Here is a 25,818-nt window from a genome sequence, read left to right on the forward strand (position 1 = left end):
TTTTTTTTTTTTGCTCCCCAGCAAAAGGACTGCCCTGCCTGCTAAAGACATGCCAGATGCCCAGGGACCTTATTAGTGTATCCTTCAACCAGTCGGCCACGGTGCAATGACCGTGTCAAAGACAGAAAGCACTCGCCTGTAAAGCTGCACAACGGACTTCTAAAGACTCTTAATAAGACTTCTTAATAAAGCAGCAATGACACGCGAGCATGGAAAATGATCGGCATCACGTCGTATCGTTCAAACCAGCGGCGGGAGGGGAATTTTTTTTTTTTAAAAAGAGAAAGAAAACATTGTTGTGAATGTTCATGATTTTGGGGATGTGAATTAAAGCTCCTGTTTCCCTGCTGCTGATGAGTCAGAAAACAAGAAGTACAGGTTGTATTTGACATGCTACAGTGTTACTGAAAGGTGTCAGACTGATAAGTCTTCAAAGAATAAACGACTGTACCCTGGCTTTTTCTTCAGGTAAAAGGTTAGGACCAAACAGACCTCATCGCCGATCAACATTATACTTAAAGTCACGTAAAAGAGTAGTAATTCAGTCTCCATGTACGATGGATGATATCTCGCTTTAAAATCCAGGAAAACGGCAAAAGAATCCGGAGCAGAATCAGTTGAGCTTCAGAAACATATCACATAGAAAAACTGAGTCACGAGAGGAAGGGGGGGGGGGATCCTGAGCAACTTGCTTGTTCTTTTTTTTTTTTTTTTTAATTCCCAGCTCGAACTAATATGTTGCCGCGGTAACGAACATTGTAACAGGCAGCTTTAGGGAGACATTGTGACCTTAAAGGAAGGTATGTAAACACCACTTTATATTCTCCGACTGGCCCTGCCCGAGAGAAGGCCTGGGAAAAATGTCTGCATGTGCAGGAGATTTGAAATAAATATCCAAGCCCCCATTGTGGAGCGCCAACAAAGAGGAGTATCTTAGTAACACCACGCGGGTTTGCTCGGCGAGACGTTTTCTCCCCCCTCTCCCCCTCTCCTCCTCTCCCTCCACAATAAACACACTTCTCATCATTGGCGGGTTGGGGCTTAGGATGAGATTGATGAGGAGTTTCTTTAACTACCAGATGAAACCTGTTGGCCCTTTGCTGGGTCAGTCAGGGGGTCAGACTCGTTCCAACTCGTTTCAGGATCAAACACATTTCAATACTTAGGGTAAAAAAAAAAAAAAAAGACTTCACTGCAAAGCATACTCTATGTCTCTTAAATAAATAAAATAAAACCTTCCTCATAAAGTTACAATAAGTGGCTCAGGCTGTGGTGCTGAATACATTTTTTTTTTTTTTTTAAGCATTAGTGCGAAGAAAATAAGATGAGACCGCACTGGAAATAGACCAGCAAGTTGTCATTGTCAGAACTTTTTTTAATACCTTGATCTAATTGTTTTTGAGTAAATATAGCTCCGAGATATCACACTCGCCGTGTGTAATTACTGAGCCAGCTTAAGTCTCTTGATATAAATAGAACAAAGGCTGGTGCTGATGTCTTCACAGTCTTTGTCAGAACACGCTGATTATCTCAATATGGATGACAGCGGTGGCTATCATCATTACAATGCCATCTACTGGTGGTGCAGAGACAGAAATGCTTTATTAAGCCTGAACAATGCACACAATGCACAATGCACACTACCTCAGAATACTACTACAAATACAGCATGCTATATATCAGTTTCTAACGCATCATCAGAACCAATGAACATGAAGTACACGAGGACCTTTTGTGGCCTCGGTGATGCAGCTCTTCAGCAGTAAAGCGGGAGACATTTTACAGCAGCAAATAAAGCGAGATCATAACATCCGACATCAAGACCCTAAGTCGCTCTGATTCATCCACAATTTGGACAATTTGTGAAACTATTAATCTCTCAGATGACAGAGCCTCTAAAGAGCTGAACAGTAAAACAAAAAAAAAAAAGAAGAAACATCCACATTTCCATTTTTATTCTGGTGGCGTCTTTTAGTACATCGTCAAAAGTAAACAAAGCCACATGAAAAGACCGACTTACCACGTTGGTAGTGAAATTCATCATTCACTTCATTTCCGCAGTCAAAAGGACCTCGCAGTGCCATGACATCGGCCCAGGAGGTTAAAATACCACATAAAACCTTATGACAATGTGGTCTAATGCTGTTATTGGAGAAAGGGATAATATCGCATTATAAAAACTCAGCCCTGATTGACTCTGCGGGCAGTTCAGTTTTTTGTTTTTTTGTAAGTGTCACCTCCACCCCTTCCATAACACACACACACACACACACACACAACATATACGTGGAAGTGCAGCTCAACATTGAACAGTGCTTCCTCAGAGCACATTTATGGAAGATCAGTAGCAAGAAACAGTCTTGCTGAAATGAAAAAGAACAAAAACGTGAAAGAGGCCCTCGTCCTGCTTCCTACACATCGGGTCCCGCCGTCCACTCAAGAAATCCAACCGAAACAAATTAGTGGGCCGAGGAGGAAAAGAGCTAGCGATACACTACAGTACAGACTAATTTTTATGTGCTTTTGCCAGGAGGGACATAAACCAGAGAGGTTTCAAACTGTGACACAGGATAGAGGTGTATTAAAAGTAAAGGTTCTATTGTGCCGTCATGTTGCTGCCACTTTATGGACTTTTGGAACACGAACTCCCAGCCTCTTTTTTCTGTTGGGGGGGGTAATCAATTAAACGAGGAAGTTCGCTGCGCCTTACAACTCGATTATTAGCCTGTCCTTTTGAAGTTTTATTTTGGGGGGGGGCTGGGGAGGGGGGGTGTGACAAGGAATCAGGCTTTAAATCAGCGGGGCCGATGCAGCAGTGTTGAAGCGTTTGCAGCCGATGGCCTCATTGGGAGGGTTTGTCAGGATGTGGCGCTGGGCGAAGTCCAGATTCAGACTTTCGTGGTTAATGAACTTTCTGCGGTGGCAGTTACAGTCAGTGGCGTGAGTCAGGGAGAGGGCACAAGGCACCTGCTGCTGCTGCTGCTGCTGCTGCTGCTCTCTGGCTGTTAAGAGAGAGCCCGCTGCATGCAGCAGAGCATAGAAATAAACCAACAGGGTTCCACGTTTTCATAATCAAAGTTTCACATTTTTCTTACGAGGCTTAGTTTTTAAATCGTTGCAGATTGTCTTGTTTTCAATTAATCACTTCAGCTACAATGTCGCAGAATCTTTTGATAATTATTTCTCAGGATTTTTTAAAGCTAGTTCCAGACTTTGGAAGCTCAGCAAAGTGTTGAACACATTTACCATTTCCAAGTTTTTTTTGATGATCTTGCGTGACACACAAAGACAATAAACAAAAATCAAAACGATGCAGAGGAATTCTGCAGCAAACTTAAGGCAATGTACCTTTTTAGATCCCGCGAATCCCTCAGACTCCAGGAAGAAATAGGCAAAGGGCATCAGGACGAAGAGGCAGAGGTTGGAGAACAGTGACACCAGGTTCCACAGACCTGCAGAAACCAAACACATGACAGTGTACACATACAGGTAATTCACAAATGATGTACGTATGACTGTTTCAGGCTCGGTTAGGTTACATGAACAGGTTTTTGTCATCATTTTGGGAGCTTTCCCTTGAATATTAGTAGTTGTGAGGAGAGGTGCCAACACAGGTTTTATCTGGTCAGCCTCTTTGTGTCTAAGTCATGGACTCTAATGCCCCCTGGTGGCTGTTGCAGCACCCAACAGCCTTATAGACGGGTTAACAATGGGACATAAAGATGTCAATTGATCGGATATGTGGGGACATGGCATCACTTTTAAATCTCACATGGTTGGAAACTGGCTTACACATGGTTACACATGTAAGATGAGCACATCATGCTAATCAACACTTCCATTGATTCTGACATTAATGTAAAAAAGATCATCATGATTCAAATCAATGTTATTCCAAATATGTTAGAAGATAGAATATTATAGGAGCAAGAAAGGGAGAGAAAACTAGTTAGTCTAATTAAACATGGCATGAGATCTACTGACCGTGGATGAGGGAGCCATTGAGCCACTGAATGTAATAGTTTTTGGGGAACGAGAGGAGGATCTCGTTACTGATAATCGAGAAAGGCAGCAGGAAGACGGCACCACCCGACACTGCCAGGGTGAAGGTGCACAAGTACAATCTGTGAATGGAATCAAACACAAACACACAGAAACACACGCACAAGTGTTAGGACTATACAAGATAAAAAACACAAGTAGACTCACAACATGGTAATATCTTTATAGATTATAGTAGCTATGTTTCTGCAGCCTGCGTTTTCTAGAGGTTCAGAGGCTGCAGGTCTCAGGGGAGTGACCATCTGCTCAGTGGTCCTCAGTTGGGCAGCTCACAGTCTCCCCACTTCCCTATATCACCAAAAGAGCTCATTAACTGAAATGCTTTCCATCGTTTAGCTGGACCCTTAGGTGCTACTTTGCGTCGCTGGAACCAAACATGCAGGATGTTTGTGGCTACAACAGGCACCCTCGGGTGTGACGTCAGCTGCTACTCTAAACCGAGCGATATGCGATACTTGGCACCACAGCTCTGGCTAATGACATCAACTGTACTGAGGTTTTGAGGTAGTCGGTGAATTAATGCAATGCTTTTTCAATTTCTGTTAATGGTTATTTTCAGTATTGATTAATATCTGATTATTCGATTCATTTTTTTGGTTGTTTGGTAAAAAACGCTCGTCACAACTCGTCTTCAAATGCCTTTTTTTTTTTTTTTTTTTTTAAATCACAAGATATTGACCTCGCTGGGATATAAAGTAGAGAAAAGCTTCACTATCGTTGCTAGAAAACAAGACGTAAATAATGACTCCATAATGAAAGCATGTGCAGATTTAGCTTCTGTTAATCTCGGAATCAATTCATTGTTTCAGCTCAAATTAGCAACATTGAATTCAAATATTTCTTTACTCAAATAGCGGACTAACTTTCTAAACAGATTTGCTTTCTTGAGATATGATTTATAATTCCTAAAATAAATATATAGTTGAAAGCTAGTCGCCACCATTTCTAAAATACATTGTTCTCAAATAATGAACTCCGGTTTACTCACGATATTCTATTGACAACAGCATCTTCATCCTCGTGGTCGTCTATGAAGGAAACCAAAACACTTCAGTCACAACACTTTTGAGCTGTATCAGTTGTACACTTCATACATCACATCTTACATCAAACAGTACTAAGAAGAACACAGCGTGTATCTGTTGAAGCAGAGTTAAACATATGATATTTCCCCTTCCCTATCGGCCGATACCAACATGCATTAGTGTAGTGTTAGTTCAAAACAGCCTAGGTATTTGAAACATGCCTAACTTAAAGGACCTTTAATGTTATTTCTCTCCATGCATCTGTGATTGTTTCCAAAACAATGTAAACCATCAGACAGTTATGTGGAAGTGCTCCTATTCCTTGAAAACATTTTTTACTAAAACTAAATAGAAATTGTGAAATGTTTAAATTTCATAGCAGAAACAGCTAACTGGTCCCCTCCCATCATCAGTCTAGTTATCAACTGCACCCTTGGTAGACATAGTGTGCTAAAAAAGAGAATGATCTCATAATCATCTCAATATGTGAGACAGTAGATGAGAAAGTAGTGCATGTAATGCCGCTTTATATTTTACAAAGGATGAGGCTCCAAACCCGCTGGTGTCAGGAGAAGAGCAGCCTAGATTTCTACTGTACACAACTCCAGAAGGGATTTCTGGTGCAAAGTGGTCTACTTTCCAAATGAGACAAGGGAAGCCTCGGTGACCTGGACATATGAAATGTGTCCTGGGAAAACAGGATACAGGTCATAATGTTTTCTCCTTCATAACTAGGTCTCATTTTGTATTTCCAGTCCATTCCTCCCTGTTGTAGCTCAAACGTGTCACAGATGTTACAGAGGAAGAAAACATATCCTTCCGTTAGAGGTCCCTTGAGTCGCCATTGTTGCTTTTGTCACTAACCTGCTGCGTCACACTTATTATTTCGTGATCAATTGTCTTCATCTTGCCAGCCCTTAAAGCTCTTCTGGGCGGATTCAGTTCACACTGATAAAGAGCTGCCCTGTGGTAGATTACTCTACACGCATGGGTGTGGTGTCTCACGCAAACACATAAATCCTTCTTGGAAATGACTTCCCTTCAGTCAAAACACACACAATGAAGGGCTCTGTCTGTGAGCAGATACAGCACAACCAGACTGTGAACATGGGTCCCCCACGGACGCATTTCTGCCGCGTAAGTGTTACAGTTTGATGCTTTAAGACGGTGAAATCAGACAGATTTCTGTTCCCACGGAGTGAGAGCTCATATTTGACACACTTACCGCTCTTCCTCTTGTATCTAGTGATGATGAAGTAGGACACAATGTAGAGGACTGCAAACAGGAGGAAGCAAATCTGAAACGACAACAGAGGAAATCTTGGTTTAAGGATTTTCTTGGTCTGTCGATGAGTCAGCACTCACAGTCATTAGCAAGCAGTTATTGACAGGTCACCCAGCAGATTTCAAACATAAGTTCTCCACTTCCTGTGACTGTGTGTCCCATATTATGGACTATGGTATTGTTATGCTACACTGCAACTTATAGTTATCAACTCATCAACTGATTATTTTGTAGAGTAAACTATAAAAGTGTCTTGAGCCCATGGCAATGTACTTAACTAACTAGTTTTGAGGGAACAGTCCAATAGTTTATAGTTTTTTTGGTTCGTTTTTAAGAGATTGTTTGTGGAATGCTTTCATTTCTAGTCTCGCAAGCTCCAGAACATCGAGTGCATACAGACGTGCTCAACCGATTCTGCCAATCTGCCCCCATGTTCTAATAATACTCAGAGTATTTGTGTAGTATGTAAATATACATGTTTGCTGTCCAAAAATAGCGCTACATGTGGTTTAGGCCCGTTGAAGTGTGCAAATTCAGAAGAAAAAATAAGTTATGCCCTCCCCAGTATTACAGAAATCATTCACTACTAATGTAAAGCTCAACATGACCCATTTATTTGATCACAAAGAACAACAGGGAGTAATGCATCATTGTTTTCCAACATCAGATGTACATATCAGGCCAACAGTACATGCAAAGTGGTCCAGAAAGTACCAATGCATGGAATTTATTGGGTAACCTCTGCCTTCAAAACAAGCTGGATGGTCTTACAGAAGGATCCCGTTCCACATCGCCCCCTTCTACTGTGACAGTGACCTAACTAATGTTAGAAACTCCCACTTCAGCACTTTGCACCCTGTCAACATTGGAGAACTCATCACGCCCCAGCTGGGATTATGGAGGAGACTCAGCCAGACCGAGCGCATTTGAGACAGACAAACGGACATAAAAAGAAACGCTCAACATCCTCCGTCAATCTGGGAGGTATGCGGAGGTATGCGGAGGTATGCGCCGTTATACGACGGCCGGAAGAAAAACTGTTTGGCTTATCGCCTGCAGTCCCCTTCCAAATGAAACACAGCTGATATATACAAGCTACAGTGGCTCAAGTAAAACCATGTCCATGAAGGGGAAACCCCAGATTAACACAGAATCATGTGCATGGAGGTGATAAACTGGCATAGACTCAATACAACAGTTTGGGAAGATATAATAAGTAACAAGACGGCCAACGCCACTACCACTAGCGAAGTTATCGCTCTAGTTTTTGCTGAACAAATACAGAGTAACACCTTAAGCAATGGAAAAGAAGCAAGTCATAACAGTTTGCACGCATCCCCAACCAATTTAGCAACAGTATTTCACACCTTTATGCTACATGAACTCAAGCTGGAGGTGAGGGACGGTAATTACTGTTTTCAGAGAAGATCTTACAATTCCTGCAAGAAGAACTGATCCGTATGACTTCATGCACTCCAGTAAATGTTATTATTTGACTTTTTGTTAGCAGTAATCTGATTTCCGATGTGTCAACATTAGATAGTAGATAACCTGATTAACAGAGGTCGGCTGAAGAAACCTACATACCAGGCCATGTATCATGGCATTAGCTGGGTGTATGAAAGGTGTGTGGAAGAGACCGTGGAAAGGAAGAGTAACAAGATGTTGTAAAAGTGTGTTGTAAGCACACGTTATATTGTCTCCTAGTGGTTGTTCAGATTCAGCGATGTCACAATTTTACATTTTGTTCAACACAGTGCATCTCTGTTTCCACAAGCATGTGATAATGATGTTACCTCCTTGTTTGGAGGTGGTGGTGGAAAATGTAATTACTGACCGAAGCACAAGATAGTCTCACTGTATCCCGTGTTAACTTTCTCACAGTGAACCGGTTTGCTGTGCATTCTTCAACGTCAGAAACACTTTCCCACACTTCAGTTCTAATAGGAGTGTACCATCTTGTCCCTGAGTCATGTGTTTACCAACACGAAAGTTAACCAACAGTAACCTTGGCTTGCAAAATAAGCATGCGCCACAATAAATATAATTTTACGCGTGCAGAAATCAATCCATAAGCTGACCCACATTAAGACGTTACGGTGCCATTACAGCATCGTGCAAAAGGCATCTTACGATAAGAATGTTGATACGGGATACTGAGAGAGATACTTAGGACAACATGTGTACGCTAAAGCTGAGCTGTTCAGCTTGTCTGATGGTGAAACATTTGATAGTTTAAAGCTATAAGTCTAGAGCAACAGCAAGTTTCATTGCATGACAATAGTTTATAAGTTATATTATCTATTGTCGCATGCATTTGCAGGTGGCCAGCACACAGAGGAATTAAGGATACCAAAAGTTAAGTTGCAGTGGTGAAACATTCGCCAGACATCTTCTTACATATAATATTACACTGCAAACTACTTCTTTCCTTAAACACAAACTAAAGTCTGTTACAATCATCCAATCAGAGGAACTCATCAGAAATTAAGGACATTTAACTCAAAGGCCTCGACCTTAAATCATCACAACAGATGAAACATGAAATGCATGTATTGATTAAACTATTGAGGGGTATGCTTAAACCTACATCAAGCTCTCATGATATTGTACGTCCAGGTTGAATGAGGGAGATGTCCTCCAGTCCTCTCTCAGCCTGTATAACTGAGGACTGGGACATTGTGTCCACGTCCCAGATAAAGATCTTGCAGGTTTATTTATAACGAGTCTGTCCCAAAATCAATCAATACACCAGTGAAGTTAATACACTGATAATAAACTAGTTACTACTGCTAACTAACATTAGCTAACTTTAATTACCGCGTTGTTTTTAAAATGTAATGCAGATTTGACTTATAATAAGACGTGTTTTGGGTGCGTCACAAAATGAACAGTTAAATTCTCTCGTGTCCTAACTGACAGGTGAAGCTAACGTTAGCTACCATTGACTTCGCTGAGCGGTAGAGGACGTTGTTAGCCTGCTAGCCTCCACTAGCCGTTACTTACGATGTACTCTCGAACTTGGCTGTGGAAATTCTGCTCTCTGATAGTAACATCGTCTTCTTCCATTCTTCATATTGCAAATACAAAAAAAAAGCTACAGATTCACAGCATGGTAGGTTGCGTGCAACTGGCACCACAACGGCAACAACTCCCGGTGTCTTCTTCTTCTTCTTCTTCTTCCCTCTGCAAATATATTGCCCCGACTGGTTAAGAGACAGTTTACGTCGGAGGAAAACCGCTCCGTGTTGAAAAAAAAAAAAAACAAACGCCCCATAATAAAGTACGTCATCACGAGGCGCCAGGTCTTCGGCGTGCCCTGGAAGGAAATGGTCACGTGCTTGTGGGTCAAATACACAGTTTTCCTCATGGAGATACATGTGCAGTTCAAGGTATTTATGTGTTTAAAGTAGGCGAGACTTGCTTTACGTCTGTAGTTTGTTTTCAACCCTCTGTAGTTCAGCTAAGTGTCTGTAGCTGCATTCTGAAAGAAGGGTAACAGCCGGTTGAGTCAGCGTCTGTACCTTGAGTTTAATTTGTAGAGATGAAGGTGAAAGTGAAGCAGAAGAGCAAGACTAAGAAGGGTAATGTTGTGTTACACAAGTACTTGGTGGCTGTGGATGAGTTTATTAAAAGCAAAAGTGGCGCTGAAGAAGGGGAAAATGACCATGGCTTGAGATTTGTAAAAAAGAAGAGTAGGAAGGAGCTACGTAAAGAACAGCGAAAAATGAAAAAAGCCAAAATGAAAAATTATTATGAGGGTAAACCGACCCTCAGTTTACCCCTCGATGGTGGTGAAAACTCGGAAATAGTAGCTGAGGAACCGCAGCAGCAGAAAAAGAAGAAAATGGAGAAAACGGAGAAAGAAATGTTAAAAACACAGTCCAGAAGTGCTACTACAAAGAAACCAGACGGCTCTAAGACACCTTCATCTTCCAAGAAAGCAAAGGAAGCAAAGAAAGTAAAGAAATCCAATACGCTTCAAGAATCGAGGAAAATGGCACTTCTGGAGGCAAATGAAGATGAGGACAGAGAAATAAAGAAATTAGAGAAACGACTGGGATTAAACAAGAGGAAAAACAAGAAGACTCTCCCTCAGTCCTTTGTGGCTGACGGACTCGATTACATCCTTGGTGTGCTGGACTCTGGCTCGTCTGCTGTGGGGTTGTATGATGAGGATGATGAAGACATGGACAAGGCCAAGGATAACTTTGAAAAACTTGATGAGAACGACTCTCAGCCGTCGGATGAGGACGGAGAACATGGAGATGAGATTGCGAGTGAAGGCAGTGATGAAGATATGGCTTCAGTTGACGAGGAAAACGAGGTGGATGATGATGATGGCGACGATGACGACGATGAAATGGTTGAGGAGAAGGAAATGGAGGCCGAGCTGGATGAGAGTGATGCAGCTGAATCGGACAATGAAAATGATGGTGAAACAGAGGAAGAAGCAGACACCCGTGACACAACGACAGCAGGCTTAAATTCAGAAACTGTGAGTTCAGAACTATTTCTTTATTATTGTCACAGCATCGACGTCTCGTTGGCTGCGTAATGGATCTAATTGTAAGGTACTTCTTCCAATGTCCAGGTCAGCGCTGCAGCAGGAAAGTACGTGCCGCCTCACTTAAGAGGCGCTGGAGATGAGAAACGCAAAGCTGAGCTCGAAAAACTGAAGAGGAACGTGAAAGGCCTGCTGAACAGGTAACCGTAGCATAATAGCTCATTCTCCCTCTCAAAATGTATGACTAGTAGCTTATGACTGTTGTTTCCTAGAGTTAGCAAACATTCATTTGATATTGCTGTGTCTGTTCTTACTGGTCAATGTCACAGTAACGCCTGATTTCTGAGCTCTGTTAGAATTACCAGTGATAATTCGTCGTTTTTCTATCTTCTTCAGGCTGACTGAGCCCAACATGGCGTCCATCAGTGGTCAGCTGGAGGAGCTGTACATGAGCTGCAGCAGGAAGGACATGAATGACACCCTAACAGAGGTGCTACTAGCAGCCTGCGTCACCCCGTCCCTGATGCCTGACAGACTCCTGATGGAGCACGTCCTGCTTGTGAGCATCCTCCATCACGCCGTCGGGTTAGAGGTAAACATACCCCTTTAACTCATGCTTGGATGGACATTAACTTTTATATTATAACTTATGTTTTGAGGTTTTCTTTAACCCTAACTTTCAGGTTTGTCTAACCCCAACTTACTGTGATGCTGTTATATTCACCCATTGTTTATCATATGTCAATATCTGTGGATGATGACATATGATAAACGTACATAAATCCAATCACAGCATGAATCACAAGTTTGTAATATTTCCTTTTGATGATTTTCCAGGTGGGAGCCCAATTTCTGGAGACGGTCGTGCGAAAGTTTGACGAGGTGTACAAGAACCCATCGGAAAGCAAAGAATGCGACAACCTGGTCGCCATTGTCGTTCACCTCTATAACTTCCAGGTGGTGCATTCTGTCCTCATCTTTGACATCCTGAAACTTTTTGTTGGCGCCTTTACAGAGAAGGACATTGAGCTAGTTTTGTTAGTGCTGAGGAATGTCGGCTTCGCCCTGAGGAAGGACGACGCTCTGGCTCTCAAGGAGCTCATCTGTGAGGGCCAACGCAAGGCCCGCGACACAGGGTCGAAGTTCCAGGATCAGACCAGGGTAGGGCAAACAGAATGACCTCTTACTTGAATTACCTTTCATTCACCAGGAGTCGTTAATTACATCAAATGTTCTGGTGATGGCTACAGCATTGTGTATTTGACCTCTGAATTATGTATCAGGTGCGTTTCATGCTGGAAACCATGCTGGCTCTGAAGAACAACGATATGCGGAAGATCCCAGGCTACGATCCTGAGCCTTTGGAGAAACTGAGGAAGCTGCAGAGGACTCTGGTGGGTGATTTTCACATCATGACTTATTTTGTTTGAAATATCCTTATTTCACTACATTAATGAAAACAAATTTAGATTTTGAATATGTAGTTTATAGGCAGTGGTATTATTCCTCATACTGAACACGGTTATTGTGTTCTTACAAGATCGTTGTTTTCATAGTAGCCTCCACTTGTTCCACCAGGTGGCCCTAGAGTACCACCTCTACAGGCCCAAAGTCCAGAGTGTTAGGGATGCTTTCATCATCATCATGACCATTCATTGAAGCAGTTTTAACAGTTGTTTACTTCACGATTGCTAATTTGTTGTCCTTCTTTGATGTTGTATGACTGGCGTTTGCCTCCTAAGTGCGCTAATGGCTGATCCCTGGCAAATGTGTTACTCAGATCCAGCGGCGTGCAGGAGGCAGTGACATGAAACTGAGGGTGTCTCTGGACAATCTCCTGGCAGCAGAGCAAGTGGGCCGCTGGTGGATCGTTGGCTCGTCGTGGAGCGGAGCGCCCATGATCGGAGAGCAAGGGAACACGACCTCAAAACAGAGTACTGCTGGAGGACAGGTAGAGTACTAGAACACGGTAGAGAGTAATCCCGGTGCAGGTCTGCATGGGTGCTAGGCATCTTTTGATGTAAAAGGTATCAGCCATGCCATGTTAGGGAAAGCATATACTGAACGTATCGCCTCCCATTTTGTCTGTGTTGCAGCATTTATAGTATCTGTAGTATTTTATTTTATTTATTCAATTTCTGATTTAACTAATTTATCATATCATGAACTTTTACATTTTTTTTATTAAAGGTACATTTTTTCGCCACTCTGAATTGTATTTGTTGGTGCATCGTCGGTAGTGTTTTATACTTTCCTTTATTAGTCAACACAAATTGGTGAGTATTAGGTCTGGGTATCAAACCTCAATACTTAAAAAAAAAAAAAAGTATCAAAAACAGTCTAGTTTCCTAGTTCACATTTGTAATCGTGTTTACTTATTCCTTGCCAAATTTAAACTGTTTTATTTAGACTTTTTTCAGTTCTTGTACTGTTGCTTGTGTTTGGACAAAATGTAACATTTGAGGAGCTTGTAGCAAAACATAGTGTTGATACAAAAACGAATTAAAAATGATACCCCAGGTTTAGTCGGTATTATTCATTAATGTCAGCACTTTAAGTGTATTTTTCACTTTACTGTTGGTTTCGATTAATTTCAGTTTAGTGCCAAAGTGTTGGATCTGGCTAGGAAACAGAGGATGAACACTGAGGTCAGAAGAAACATCTTCTGTGTGATAATGACCAGCGAAGATTACCTGGATGCTTTCGAGAAGCTGCTCAGGTTTGTTATCGCTCACCTCTACAGTGTGTCTCCATGTTACGTTGGTTGACCAAAGAAGGAAATATGACATGCTTGTTTTTACCGTAATGTTATGAAGCCTTTTGTTTGCTCTGTGTGAAGGATGGGCCTGAAGGACAAGCAGGAGAGGGAGATTGTTCATGTTCTGATGGACTGCTGTCTGCAGGAGAAAGCCTTCAATGCCTATTACGCCGTACTGGGAGAGAAATTCTGCTCCCACGATCGTCGCTTTCAGGTAATCAGCTGGTAAAACCCTCACCTCGATGACTGAGAATAGAAAATAAAACTACTCCCACTTACACAGAACCTTGCAAATATACAGACCCAGTTCTAGATCTCCATCTCTTATCAACCACAACATCATCAATAAACTTGCCCTGGTTCCACAAAAGCTTAATTGGCTACCACCACAATGATTAGAACATAAAATTAACAGTCATTCTCCGAGACAATTGTTTGATCTGTAAACGCATAAAATTGTTATCTCAAAAGCAGTAAATATGAAAAAAAAGTACCATCTCAAGACTTCTTCCTTACTAATTTGCAATATCCGTACCAAAATGATTTTGATCTATATAAAAGCTGTAGCTATGCAAATTAATGTTATTTTAATTGTGTGTTAATATGCTAATTCATTTGTGGGGTAAATCAATAGTTTAGTTTATAAAAGATTATAAAAATCATGGAATATGCCAAGTACAATTTCCTAAAGCCCAGGCTGATGATATTAAATTGCTTGTTTTGTCCAACCAGCACCCCGAACCCGAAAGATTATTTATTTACTATCACATGAGACACGGAAAAGCAACCAATCCTCAAAATGTTAGTAGCTGCAAGTAGGGAATGTCTGACATTTATGTCTTAAAATGGACTAATATTAATATCTTTTCCCGTTGTACAAATGCCGATGCCCAGATCAAGTAATTACAATTATCGGCTTGAGAGAGGAAATCTCTAATTGCTTGTATGAATGTTGTATTTTCAGTAAATGATAACGGTACCATTTAAAGCCATAGTACACTCTGTATGTTGTCCTTATTTGAATATAAATCATGTGGACACTAAAGATCTAATGGAACTTTTACTGCGGTATAGGATGGTGGTTTTAAAGTTGGAGAGGCCATTTTACTGTACATGTCATGATGAGAAAATATGGAAGAGTTGCATTTATGTTTGAATTACCGGCTGGACGTGTGTGACCACCCAGTCTGTTCCACTACGTGTGACCTGCGTCGTGTGGCCTGTAGTTCACCTCTGCAGTGTGGGAGCCTCTCGCAGCTCTCACCTCTGATATTATTTGACTCAAACTGTGACTACAAACAATGGGGGCGAGACCACACTTCCTACTTTGCGGCCGCGGGTCCGTATCGGAGACTGATGACCATTGTCCTCATCAAAGAGCTCGAACCAGAGCTGGTGGGAATGTTTGCTTTTCACATGTAAACTGGATCTGGATGAGAGGATTACCTATGCAGAGCTGGTTTCTGTTCACTATACTTTCTGCTCCTCTTTTGGGGAACCATTCAGTGCAGTTATTAAATCATTTTGATGTCCTATATTCTCCAAGATGACTTTCCAGTTCAGCCTATGGGACAAGCTGAGGGAGCTGTCCAACCTTCCCAGCAGCACCTTTAACAACTTGGTTCAGCTGGTAACCCTCTTCCTTCAGAAGAAGTGCCTTTCCCTCTCCGTACTCAAAGTAAGTGACCTGTCGTGTGTAGGTTTTTACTATATCACATTTATGTATTTGATACTATGTATTTGATGTATTTAATAATCACCGGGGTCTTCTCTGTGTAGGTAATAGAGTTTGGCGAACTAGACAAGCCCACGGTGCGCTTCTTGCGCCAGGTGCTCACCAAACTGCTAAAAGACATGGAGCCCGAGGACCTCGCCAGCATGTTTGGAAGGTGAGCCTGTACATACACTTACTTCTTACAGGTTTGGAGATTTAAATATGTTAATGAATGCAAAATAAGAACAGGGAAACGAGAGTGTACAGCCTGGCTAGCAACTCTGCAATGCTGTACTTCTAGGCACAGCCGTGATCGGAGCTTAATGATAACATCAGCATGCTAACATGCTTGCAAATGCTATGCTAACATGATGATGTTTTGCAAGCATAATGTTTACCATGTTCACCATCTTAGTTTAGTGTTTTCACATTAGTAATTACAAATAAGCACAACAAGTACAACTGAGACTGACAGGAATGTCATAAGTTTTGCAGGTTTGGTTATAAACCAAAGTATCGGACGGTATTTGACCTCATGGTGGCGCTTGATGAAAAGTCAGGGGATGACTGGAGTCGGATGGATTCATCCTCTGGAAACAACGAATGTCCTTATTTTCATGGCAATCCATCCAATAGATATTTCGGTTTGGATGAAATGTTCACCTCTATTAGCCCGCATCTTGTAAAAGGACTCCTCTTTACTGCTTCGCACCATGTGAACATCTGACATCAATGTCCTTTATTGTTTCCCATCCGCCAGGATTTCAGGAATTCCCAAGCTAGGAATGCTGCGGGAGGGCTTGAAGCTTTTCATCAGCCACTTTCTGCTGAAGAATGCCCAGACGAAGGGACCAGCTGAGCAAGCAGCGACGTTGTCAGAGCGCGCTCAGGTCGCCACCAAAGCCATGGAGGCCAAAGAGGCCAAGCTCAAACTGTAAAACACTTACACACACACAACCACACACACCAGAAGCCCAACAGATGTATGCAACCAGAAGAACAGAAGAAGACTTTGTCTCTTGACACAAAGAACCCAAACCTGCAGTTTTCTTCAAAGAAGAATAGATATGTTTTTGAAATTAAATGAATGTTTTTGCTATGAGGAGGCCTTGTACATAATTGTTACCATGAATATTTTTAAATTTGGAAGATATGGATGCCTTTAGACACGCGTCAGTCATCGGACTTTGTGTATGTATTATTTTAATACAGTGTGTGGTTTGGTTCAGCTTTATTGTTCTGCAATAAATAACTACGGATTTGAAAGCAATACCTTGGTTATTTTTATTTGTTACATCTATTATGGCGCTTATACGTATATTTAGAGTGTCGCAATTTTAAAAGCATCAGTCTCAAAAGCCTCAATAATCACCAACATTTTGCCTAAAGCTTTGACTCCTTTGTAGAGAGAAAGGAACTATTTTCTCTAACATCAGCTCTCATTTCTTCTTCTTCTATGCCTTACTGTTCTTTATCTGATATCTCCCTCATGAAGGCAGTGCCCAGCACGAGTTAATATTGTCGAGTCCGTACACCCGGAGCTATTCTTCTGGGCTTTACTAAGTCTATTTACTCTTGCACAAAATAAAGCACATCATAAATAAAGTCTTTCTCAGCCTTAAATGCAACCGATTAGTGAATATTTGTATGTTGTTATCCTTCTCTGTTGATATTTCCACTTGGCTTGCTGCGAGTGTGACACAAACGAGAGCGGTGAGAATAGAGAGCGACGGCGGTGTCATCCGTTCTGTGTTTAAACACCCTGATATGACCCAGGGGCCTTAAGTCTAGCCTATTCTGTTTGCTCGCTGACACCAGTATCTGCCCGCGTGGTTAGCATAGCAGAGTCATTCTGTTACATTTGATACTTGCTCCTATTAATTAGCTCCATTGGTGTGGCCTGTATCAATCTGAGGCTGGAGTGTGGCCTCGGGTCATGAATGGGCCACCAGAGGAAATGTCTTTTAGTCCACAAAGTATACTGTAGCCTCATGTTGAAGGGAGAGATGTTTTAATTACATGGAACATTTAAGACGCAGTGTCCTTTTTGTTCTTGAGTAGCGGGGATGTTTTTGTGTGAGAAATGATGGAGACTACTGGTTGAAAAACTTGAGAATCTGTCAAGTTAGAAGGTGGAGATGGTGGGATCAATGGGCTCACTGTGCAGTCCATACACTGGCCATTGTCTGCAGCCGGGAGCCAGCCAGTTGCCATCGACTTTACCTGGTGTGTTCTGTTTGGGTTTGACCCTCAGCTGAACTTTGATTTAGTCAGCTAAAGCAAACAGCTGAAGATAACCAACAGATCGCTCAGTAATCCTGTTGCAAATGGCACATAATCAGTCAACCCCTGCTGTAGTTTAACGCTGATGACTGCGGGAACATTGGTAACAAGTATAGGACCATAGTGTAGACTGTGTATTCTGTAAAGTAATGCATAGTGTAAACAGTGTACAGATGAGTTATTAAACCGGCCCTATGGCCCGGTCACATTGGTAATCAAAATATGTTAAAATAAAAGAATATAGGCTGAAAGAAGATCAAATTAGGTATTGACATATTAGTTAAAAACACACCCTATAAAGACATGCTTGTTTAGGTCGGAAAAGCAGGCTGATGGGATGTTTTGTTTGCATTTGAGGAAGTCAACTTTTTTTTTTTTTTTTTTTTTTCTTCTTCTTGAGCCCATGCAAATTACATACAGTACTTTGGTATAAGAATGTCTGGTGTTTTAATTCAATGTAAAAACAGTCTATGTCTATGCTATGGGACTAGTAACAAAGTAGAATATAATTCAAATCGGCTTTTATCAAAAAAAACACATTTAAAACATTTCTTGTTAATGCTAAATACGTTTTAAATGATCTCAGCCCTGAAAATAGTGCCCGAGCAGCCAAGTTGTCGCTCAACAAGCCATTTAGAAGGTTTTATTAATGCGAGCCCATTGCCTGTGTGGTGTGAAATGTTTCCTCCGTCTGACTGCCTCCTCGCTGTTTGCTCTCACTGCACGTTTGCACAGATCCGACAGCGCTATTAACAGTAATTCCCATGACCCGAGCTGTCAGAGCACGGAGGAAAACACGAGCCTCTGTTCGCATCCGCGCTGAAACACTGCGAGTAAATCGTAAATCAAAGGACTATTTTTTATTTTTTTCGCCAAAAATGCCAACTGAGTTTTTATATAAAACTTTTTTTATTTCACATTGTTTGCACCAAGAGAGACGCTAAACAATAATTTAGCATGCACGGGGATGACCATTTTATAAATACAGTATAGAAAAATAAACATAACATTTTTATTTATTTTTATCAGCGTGATATGACACATTACGGAACACTACAAAGAACAAAATTAGACAAATACCAGCGGGCTGTTTACTGTAGTGAGAGGGCTACATGATATTACTGACAAACTATTGCAGCAGGGAAAGATTGCAAAGTCCCGAGCCAGTTTACAGCGTTGGAATATAAACCATGCAACATGTCACAGTTCAGAGTGCTGAATGATGCTCCTAGTATGAATCTCCTGCTTTATTGCTTAATTATGACACCAAGATCATCTATTCTTGACCTCAATTTTATTATTTTTATGAAAAAAAAATGCCATGAAGGGTGATTAGAGGTTGGATTACATGCAACTGCATTTTTATAGCAAAAATCCCCCCCAGAGTCACTACAAATGGCGATCGCCACCTTCGTCCTTCTTCAAGGCTGCGGACTTATATCACTGGTGTGATTCCTCTCGTCGTCTGAAGAGCAGTCTGACGAGTTGTACAGGAAATTGTCGCCCTCGTCGTCGTCGTCACTGTCTCTAAAGTCTCTTATTCTGCCATTTTTTGAGTCTGTCTTGCTCTTATAGTCCGACTTTTCGAGTCCGTCAGATTTATCCTGGCCGCCCTTGTTGCCTTTCTGCTTCTCGGCCTCCTGGGCGGCCTGCTCTTTGGCCTTCTTACTTCTCTTCCACTTCATGCGTCTGTTCTGGAACCAGATTTTAACCTGAGGAAATGAAGATAATTTACTTTAAGTGGTTTAAACAGGATTCTACCTGTGCGTAACTATGCGTAAAGATTGCGTAAAGTTCACCAGTCCACCTGACATTGACCTCTGCTGCAATGTTTCAATTATCCTACAGTGAAAACATTATTCTTTTTTTAACCCTTGAATTAAAATGGAAATAAAATATCAACGGCACGACGTAACTGCCATTTGCCCAATGGCAAATTGAAACAATTGGAGTGATAGGAAAAGTACTTCTGGACAAAGTCAGGATGCAGGTCATCAATTTCTCAATTATTTTCTGAAAACTAAACCAGTTTTAAAAATAACCTTGTGTACCTTTTTTAAAAATCATTGAATTCTTTAAACAGGGGAACTAAATTGTTAAAAAAAAAAAAAAAGTAATCGCTGTAAGAAATATTACCTGAGTTTCTGTCAGCATGAGGGACGTCGCCACTTCAAAGCGCTTCGGTCGTGACAGGTACTTATTCAGTTTGAATTGATGTTCCAGCTCCAGCAGCTGCTGACTTGTGAATGCAGTTCTTGGTCTTCTGCACTTGCCAAGCAAGTTAGACTGAGCCTGAGCTGCAACAACAGAAAAAAAACATCAATACCATCTACTAAATTAAGAGATTTGTGTGCATAACGAATAGTCTTCTTATGACTGATTAGAAAATAACAATATTTTAGTATTGTAAAGGGAAAATAGCACAACATTGACAGCCCTCTGTTGTTATGGTGTAATAAAATATAATTGTCTATGTGCTCCCTGCTTAAACAACAAGGTCGTCCACCTATGAATATCTCCATAGAGAAGCTATTTGCCACTCCATTTTGAACAAATCTGTTAAAACGAGCAGAGACAAAAAAGGTAGTATCTGGTGAGCAAATCGCATGTCAACTGTGGGTTTCACACTATTCCGCTACTTTCCCACTGTCCATTATCTGTCCATTTTAGTTCCTCTTAGAAAAACCATCACTCTACAGCCTCTTCATTCAGAAGATCATAATAAGTGAGGGAAATAGTGCGCCATAAAAATATAATAAACTACTTATTTGTTTAGCTAAATAAGAATGTAATGCCTTCTATGTCTGAGTCTTTAGCACAGTGACATAATATGTCTTGAAGCAGCATCATGTAGGCCAACATAATTTATATATATATATATAATAATATAAGCAAAACTAACAAACAAAGCAGACTTTTTGGGTACCATGGCACATTTTTAGATCAGCCTGCCACCATACATAACCAAAGATGCATCTATTATTGTTATTATTATTATTATTATTATTATTATTATTATTATTATATGATGTATTTGTAGTAAAAATGCCAGAACATTCTGTTATGAAACAGCTACTTACAATTAAAGTCAGACATTTTGGGCAGCATCATCCCGGCCGTGGAGACCCGGAGCCAGTGGTCCAGCTGGAAGGTGCTGGCTGTCAGTTTGATGGGATCGCTGTGGTGGTGATGGGAGACATGTGGATAGGAGTAGGACAGGGCAGGGTGTTGGCCTGCGAGCGCTGCTGCAGAGTAGGTGTACATGGGATGGCCGTAGAGAGCCTGCGCGGGGATCCCTGCGGTACTCTGCGGATGTAATCCAACCATGCTGTGTGGACTGTTGAGGAAACCCGGTTTCGGAATCAACCCGCAGCTGGAAATCCTCGGTGGAGACGGCGTCTCGGTGCGTAAAGAATCGGCGCCGGTCAGCTCCAGGGCTGACACACTTCCAGACGACGGGATGGAGGAGGACATGGACGTCACAAGCGCGAGCGGAGAGGTCTGCACCTTGGGGGAATAGTCTGCTAACAGCGCGTCAATACGAAAGTTTTTAGATTTCTCCATTGGGCCCCCGGTGCGCGTCTTTGTCGCTTCTGCTACGAAGGAGAAGTCAGTGCCGTTTTCCCACCTCTCAAAAGTTATGATGTGGTCCGGAGTGTGAGAGAGGAGCTCCGTGTGACACTTAGACCCTGTCAGACGGAGGCGATTGGTGCAGCCGTCTGCAGGGGGCCGTCCCAAACGTCACAACGCCTCTCTGCTCTAATCACTGTAAAGCACGGTGTTGGCTGCGGTAGTGCTTTTATAGGTATTGCTATTACAGGAAAATGACGCAAACGTTTGAAATAAAACTCAAGTTTTTTCATCAATTATATAACTGGATGTTATTTTTTGCTTATAAAATTCAGTGGGTCTATGGAGTTTTCTGTTTATGATTACAGGAGCCAGTGTGCGGTATACATTTTTGGGGATTGGCTAACTTTATCACCAATTTGACCAAGCTCACAGGAACAGGTGTAGTAACATTTGATTAAACATCGGCAGCCACAAGCACACTAAATTGTCCATCATATTAAAAAAAGAAACATATTTTTTCTTGATAAGAAAAGATGCCATGGGGTCCAGCTAATTTCCCTTAATTGTTTGTGTCATAAACCCAGAATTTAATTGAATTCAAAGAAGAGGATCTATCTTGGAGCTGTCATGGTTCATCGGAGATGGTTAAACAGTATTTTTGTTCGACTCTAACCTGAAAACTGAAAATAAAAAAACATTTTATCAATAAATAGGAAATAGTAGCCTAAATGGCAGTTCAGTCCAAAACATGATGGTTGAATATAAAACAGCATTTTCAGTCCTAACGTGTAAGGTGATGTGACAGGTTAGCAGGCTACTTGTTGAATTTAGATGGCAAATAAAATTAATTAATAGTCTGATAAAAGAATGAAAGCATGCGCAAAAGTGAACATCTTGAGCCGAAGCACCTCGTGAGGCCAACAGGGAAATTTAAGTAAAAGCCCTCATTCTGTCCCTCTGCAAGGCTGAGGGTGACAGACGCGCACTGGCCTGCTGTAATGGAACTGTGCAACCAAATTGATTAGGTTGAACCTTCACTGCTTTTAACGATACATCAGCAAACAAAGTTTTGTTTTCAGACTTCTGTCGTACATTAAAATTAGATTTCCGCAAATAAGTCTTACGATTTTTTGCCCCTATGAAAATAGTTAAATCAAAAATATCACAAGGCAAGCAACTGGATTCTCTTCTTCCCAGAAAAAAAGAGTAGGTGTCAAAATAAGTTAAATTCCGGCAAAATATGAAAGCAACGAGCAGCAAAATATTTAGTTATTGAAAGAACTCGAGTGTGACGAGGAGAGAGATGTAGATAATAGGCCCGTGGCTCCGGGTGACTTCAGTCTAATAAGCCACTTAAAGTTAATGGAAGAGGAGGTCAAAATGAGAATTATTGACACCCAGTTGCCCTTAACCTGTCTACCAATAAAGCTGATTAGTTTTTGTCAATTCATCAGCTAACCGCACTCCTGGGACGTTTATTTGCTCGGGGGAAATCAACAAGTCACCGGGTGGTTTTCAAGTAAAGGATCGCCATTTAATTGTGGACCTTGATGATCATGACCAATTACTGAATGATAACCGGGAGATTGATGTGGGTGGGATGTGGGCCTGCCTGGAAACGTGAAAGAGAAGAAGGGAGACACACAGAGTCAACTCACTAATGCTTTGCCACTAAATGCTCAAACTTATTCATGTGGAAAAACGGTGCAAATGCTGATCATATAGTCCCAAAATGATCAGACGGTCCAGTTTTTGCACTTGGACAAATTGTCCAAAATGTTTTTGAAATAAGCTTTTTCATTTATCTATTTTAAACATATGTATTTATGGCCATTTTATTTCACCTTTCTCAATTATAATGATAAAAAACAACAACAATACAACAAACAGAGAGTTAGGGGTGCGTGGCATATTGATATTAAAACTGTTATGATATTGCAAATGGCAACATAAACATCTTCACCTCTGAACAGTTAGTAAAAACGAGTCGCCTGAAGTCTTATTTTGCAGTTCTCTCTTCAATTAAATGCATTTTTATCAGCTTCCTGTATGATTATTATAACAGCTGGACTCTTGATCGCCACGCGCCCGCGCTGCCTCTTGTCCCCACCGCGGGTTTAATTTCATTAAGGGTCCCGCATGAATATTTCTATTAAAGCAGCGGTGAAATATGGAGCCATTTAGTATTGGCCTTCGCCGATCACCAAGATTTATCGCTCCTTTTCATCACATCTAAGGGAGAGAAAATGAATAAGGCACGCAAGATGGAACCGGACCCTAAAACCCTGGTCTTTCCTGAAAGCTATAATTTGCTCTGTAATTAGTTTTACAATTAACTGAAATACAAATGAAAGTGGGAAATCGGGATAGTTTATATATTAATTACCTTCGTTAAATGTGTTCATTATGAAAAGGCAATTTAAATGGACCTGCACTGTCTCTTTTACCGTCATAAATACGTTCGGTTAAATTGGCACAAATGGCCGCTTCTATGAAATGTGTCAAAGTGCTTTTAAAAACATTTGTACCTCATAATCTTTTTTCGTAATCTTACATCCCATGGGCCGCATAATTTCTGTCCTAATATCAATGTCAATATGAGATAATTGCAGAAAAGAAAGAGTTATTTCTCTGAAAGAAACATCTGAATCCCAAAGTCTCTGAAATTCGATATTGCTTTGAATGGAGAGTATACTTGCCTCGCCATCAACATGCGAGCTTACAATGTTATATATGGACCTTGGCCCAATCGGATCTTATTGATGAGACCATTTGTCTGCCTCATGCCTTTAAAGCCTTTATTCGTTGAGTCAATAAAAAGCCCGATGATATAAGTCACCAGTTTGTTGACATAAAAAGTAAAGAGTGCAATCCTACAACAACTACTATAATAATGACAATACTATATGTACCCCATAAATACATACAAAATGTACATCAGTATCAATTCTAATTTAAAGCACTTCAGTGTATAAAAATGAACCAAAGGCCACTCCAAAAATACAAAACACATGCACACAATGAGTAAATTAATAGATAATAAATGTCAGTATTTTATGTATTGAAACACATTTATTTTTTATATTGTACTTTTCTTTTCGGTATGAAAGCTTCTGGTTGACTTGACCATTATATATATCCCCAAAAAAATTGTATCTTGACCTTTCTGCAGCTTAATATTTCATCAAAAATCTCACCATGAATGCAACTTGGCAGGCATTATTGACTGGACTTATTTTTGATCCTGCAGAAGCTAATGCACCAACATGGTTTCAAAAACACTGTTAAGCATTTGTTAAACTTGATGGGCACTTTTAGGTTATTGCATTTGGTTGACTTTGCCAGAAAGTTATTGATTTATAGTGTTGGTGTTGCATTGGACAGTGTTGTTTTGAAACAAATTCTAATATTTAGTCCATCCCATTTAAATACATGAGGGGTTGAGCTTTGTTGTTGTGCAAATGTATTAGATTCCATTTTATTATATGTAAACCTAATAGTTGGTATATCTGTAAAAACTGATGAAAAGATTATAAAGCAACATCTTCCCAATCAGATCTTTGAAGACTGTCTTTTTGCATATAAAGAAATACCTCTTCTGCTACTACTGTTAATAAACATCCTCATATCATGTATACGTATTATCATCTTCATGTGTAATATCATGTTAATAATTATCAGAGTAAATGTACTTGAAAATCAACACAGAGCAAGTAAACAAGACAGATCAGTTAAACACAAAAGTCTCCAAAAAAACACCCCAAAATAAATTACCATCACATGAGTGCATGCATTACAACTTATAATCATGTTAATTTTCATATGCACAAAACGTAACATAGCAAAAAAAAAGGCTTTATAATACTGATACTGACTCCTTCCAAGACCTCCAGCTGTGTGCAGACTCATAAGAGGGCAAAAGTTCAGAAAAATTACTTAATCAAGATACAAGAATACAAGATACAAGAACATACTACTAAGAAATGTAAAGAAGGGGGCCTTGAAGTAGAAATCTTATTGCACATATTAGAGCTGTTTTAAATATTCGGGCATCCTAAATATAACTATGATAGGCGATATTCAATATGAACTGTGTGTGATCAGCGTGCATTGGCAGGAGATGCCATTCCCTCTAGTTATGTATGAGATAGACCGTTTTTGGTCCAAGGACTGTGGTACATGTAATTGAAGAAATGCTAAAACTAAAAGAATAACAGCAATAAATTCATATTCAGTTGAAACTATGAGATCATCTTTATTGGCATTTATGAGCAATTTACATGTGAGTTTGTGGACAGAATTAGTTTTTTGCCTCAGGCTGGCAGGCCATTGTTGTTCGGGCTTCATTTGACTGGTTTAGCTCTCTGCATTTCAAAAAGTAAATCAGTACATCAAGGAACACATCAAGGACGTTAACGTTGTTCTGAGCACTTCAATTTCTTGTGTCATTAAAAGATGATTGTGTCACTTGGGTAAAGACGTAATTACCTGCCTCCCATCAAATATGTTGGATTGGACCCCAGAACAGAACTTTTCAGGCTCACTATTAAACAGTCCCTCCACTCATGTTCTATGCCTTTGTCTGTAACCAACTTCAATGAGATGCATAGG

General features: G+C 40.7%; 3 protein-coding genes across 3 annotated transcripts in view; 1 reads left to right on the forward strand and 2 right to left on the reverse strand.

Moving 5' to 3' along the window:
- lmbr1 (limb development membrane protein 1) overlaps positions 1-9,637 on the reverse strand; it is a 27,896-nt gene extending 18,259 nt beyond the window's left edge. Inside the window, exons 1-5 of the mRNA XM_031849909.1 lie at positions 9,379-9,637; positions 6,313-6,385; positions 5,051-5,090; positions 3,985-4,124; positions 3,349-3,452 (exon numbers count right to left, since the gene is read on the reverse strand). Of these exons, the coding sequence (XP_031705769.1) occupies positions 3,349-3,452; positions 3,985-4,124; positions 5,051-5,090; positions 6,313-6,385; positions 9,379-9,441 (420 nt within the window). The 5' untranslated portion in view covers positions 9,442-9,637. The remainder of the gene's footprint in view (positions 1-3,348; positions 3,453-3,984; positions 4,125-5,050; positions 5,091-6,312; positions 6,386-9,378) is intronic.
- nom1 (nucleolar protein with MIF4G domain 1) lies at positions 7,819-16,614 on the forward strand. The gene is made up of 11 exons (XM_031849908.1): positions 7,819-10,870; positions 10,967-11,079; positions 11,276-11,471; positions 11,717-12,040; positions 12,163-12,273; positions 12,660-12,830; positions 13,477-13,598; positions 13,719-13,851; positions 15,184-15,315; positions 15,417-15,526; positions 16,112-16,614. The coding sequence occupies exons 1-11, from the start codon at positions 9,917-9,919 to the stop codon at positions 16,287-16,289; spliced, it is 2,544 nt and encodes an 847-aa protein (XP_031705768.1). The 5' UTR covers positions 7,819-9,916; the 3' UTR covers positions 16,290-16,614.
- A 2,441-nt stretch (positions 16,615-19,055) lies between these two features.
- On the reverse strand, positions 19,056-21,198 carry mnx1 (motor neuron and pancreas homeobox 1). The gene is made up of 3 exons (XM_031849770.1): positions 20,715-21,198; positions 19,771-19,931; positions 19,056-19,346 (listed from the first exon to the last, which is right to left on the reverse strand). Exons 1-3 carry the CDS (start codon positions 21,196-21,198, stop codon positions 19,056-19,058), a joined length of 936 nt encoding a protein of 311 aa, XP_031705630.1.
- Between the last annotated feature and the right edge of the window lie 4,620 nt (positions 21,199-25,818).

This window comes from Anarrhichthys ocellatus, unplaced genomic scaffold, assembly GCF_004355925.1.
Source record: "Anarrhichthys ocellatus isolate YVR2014 unplaced genomic scaffold, GSC_Weel_1.0 scaffold10, whole genome shotgun sequence".
Lineage (NCBI taxonomy): Eukaryota > Metazoa > Chordata > Actinopteri > Perciformes > Anarhichadidae > Anarrhichthys > Anarrhichthys ocellatus.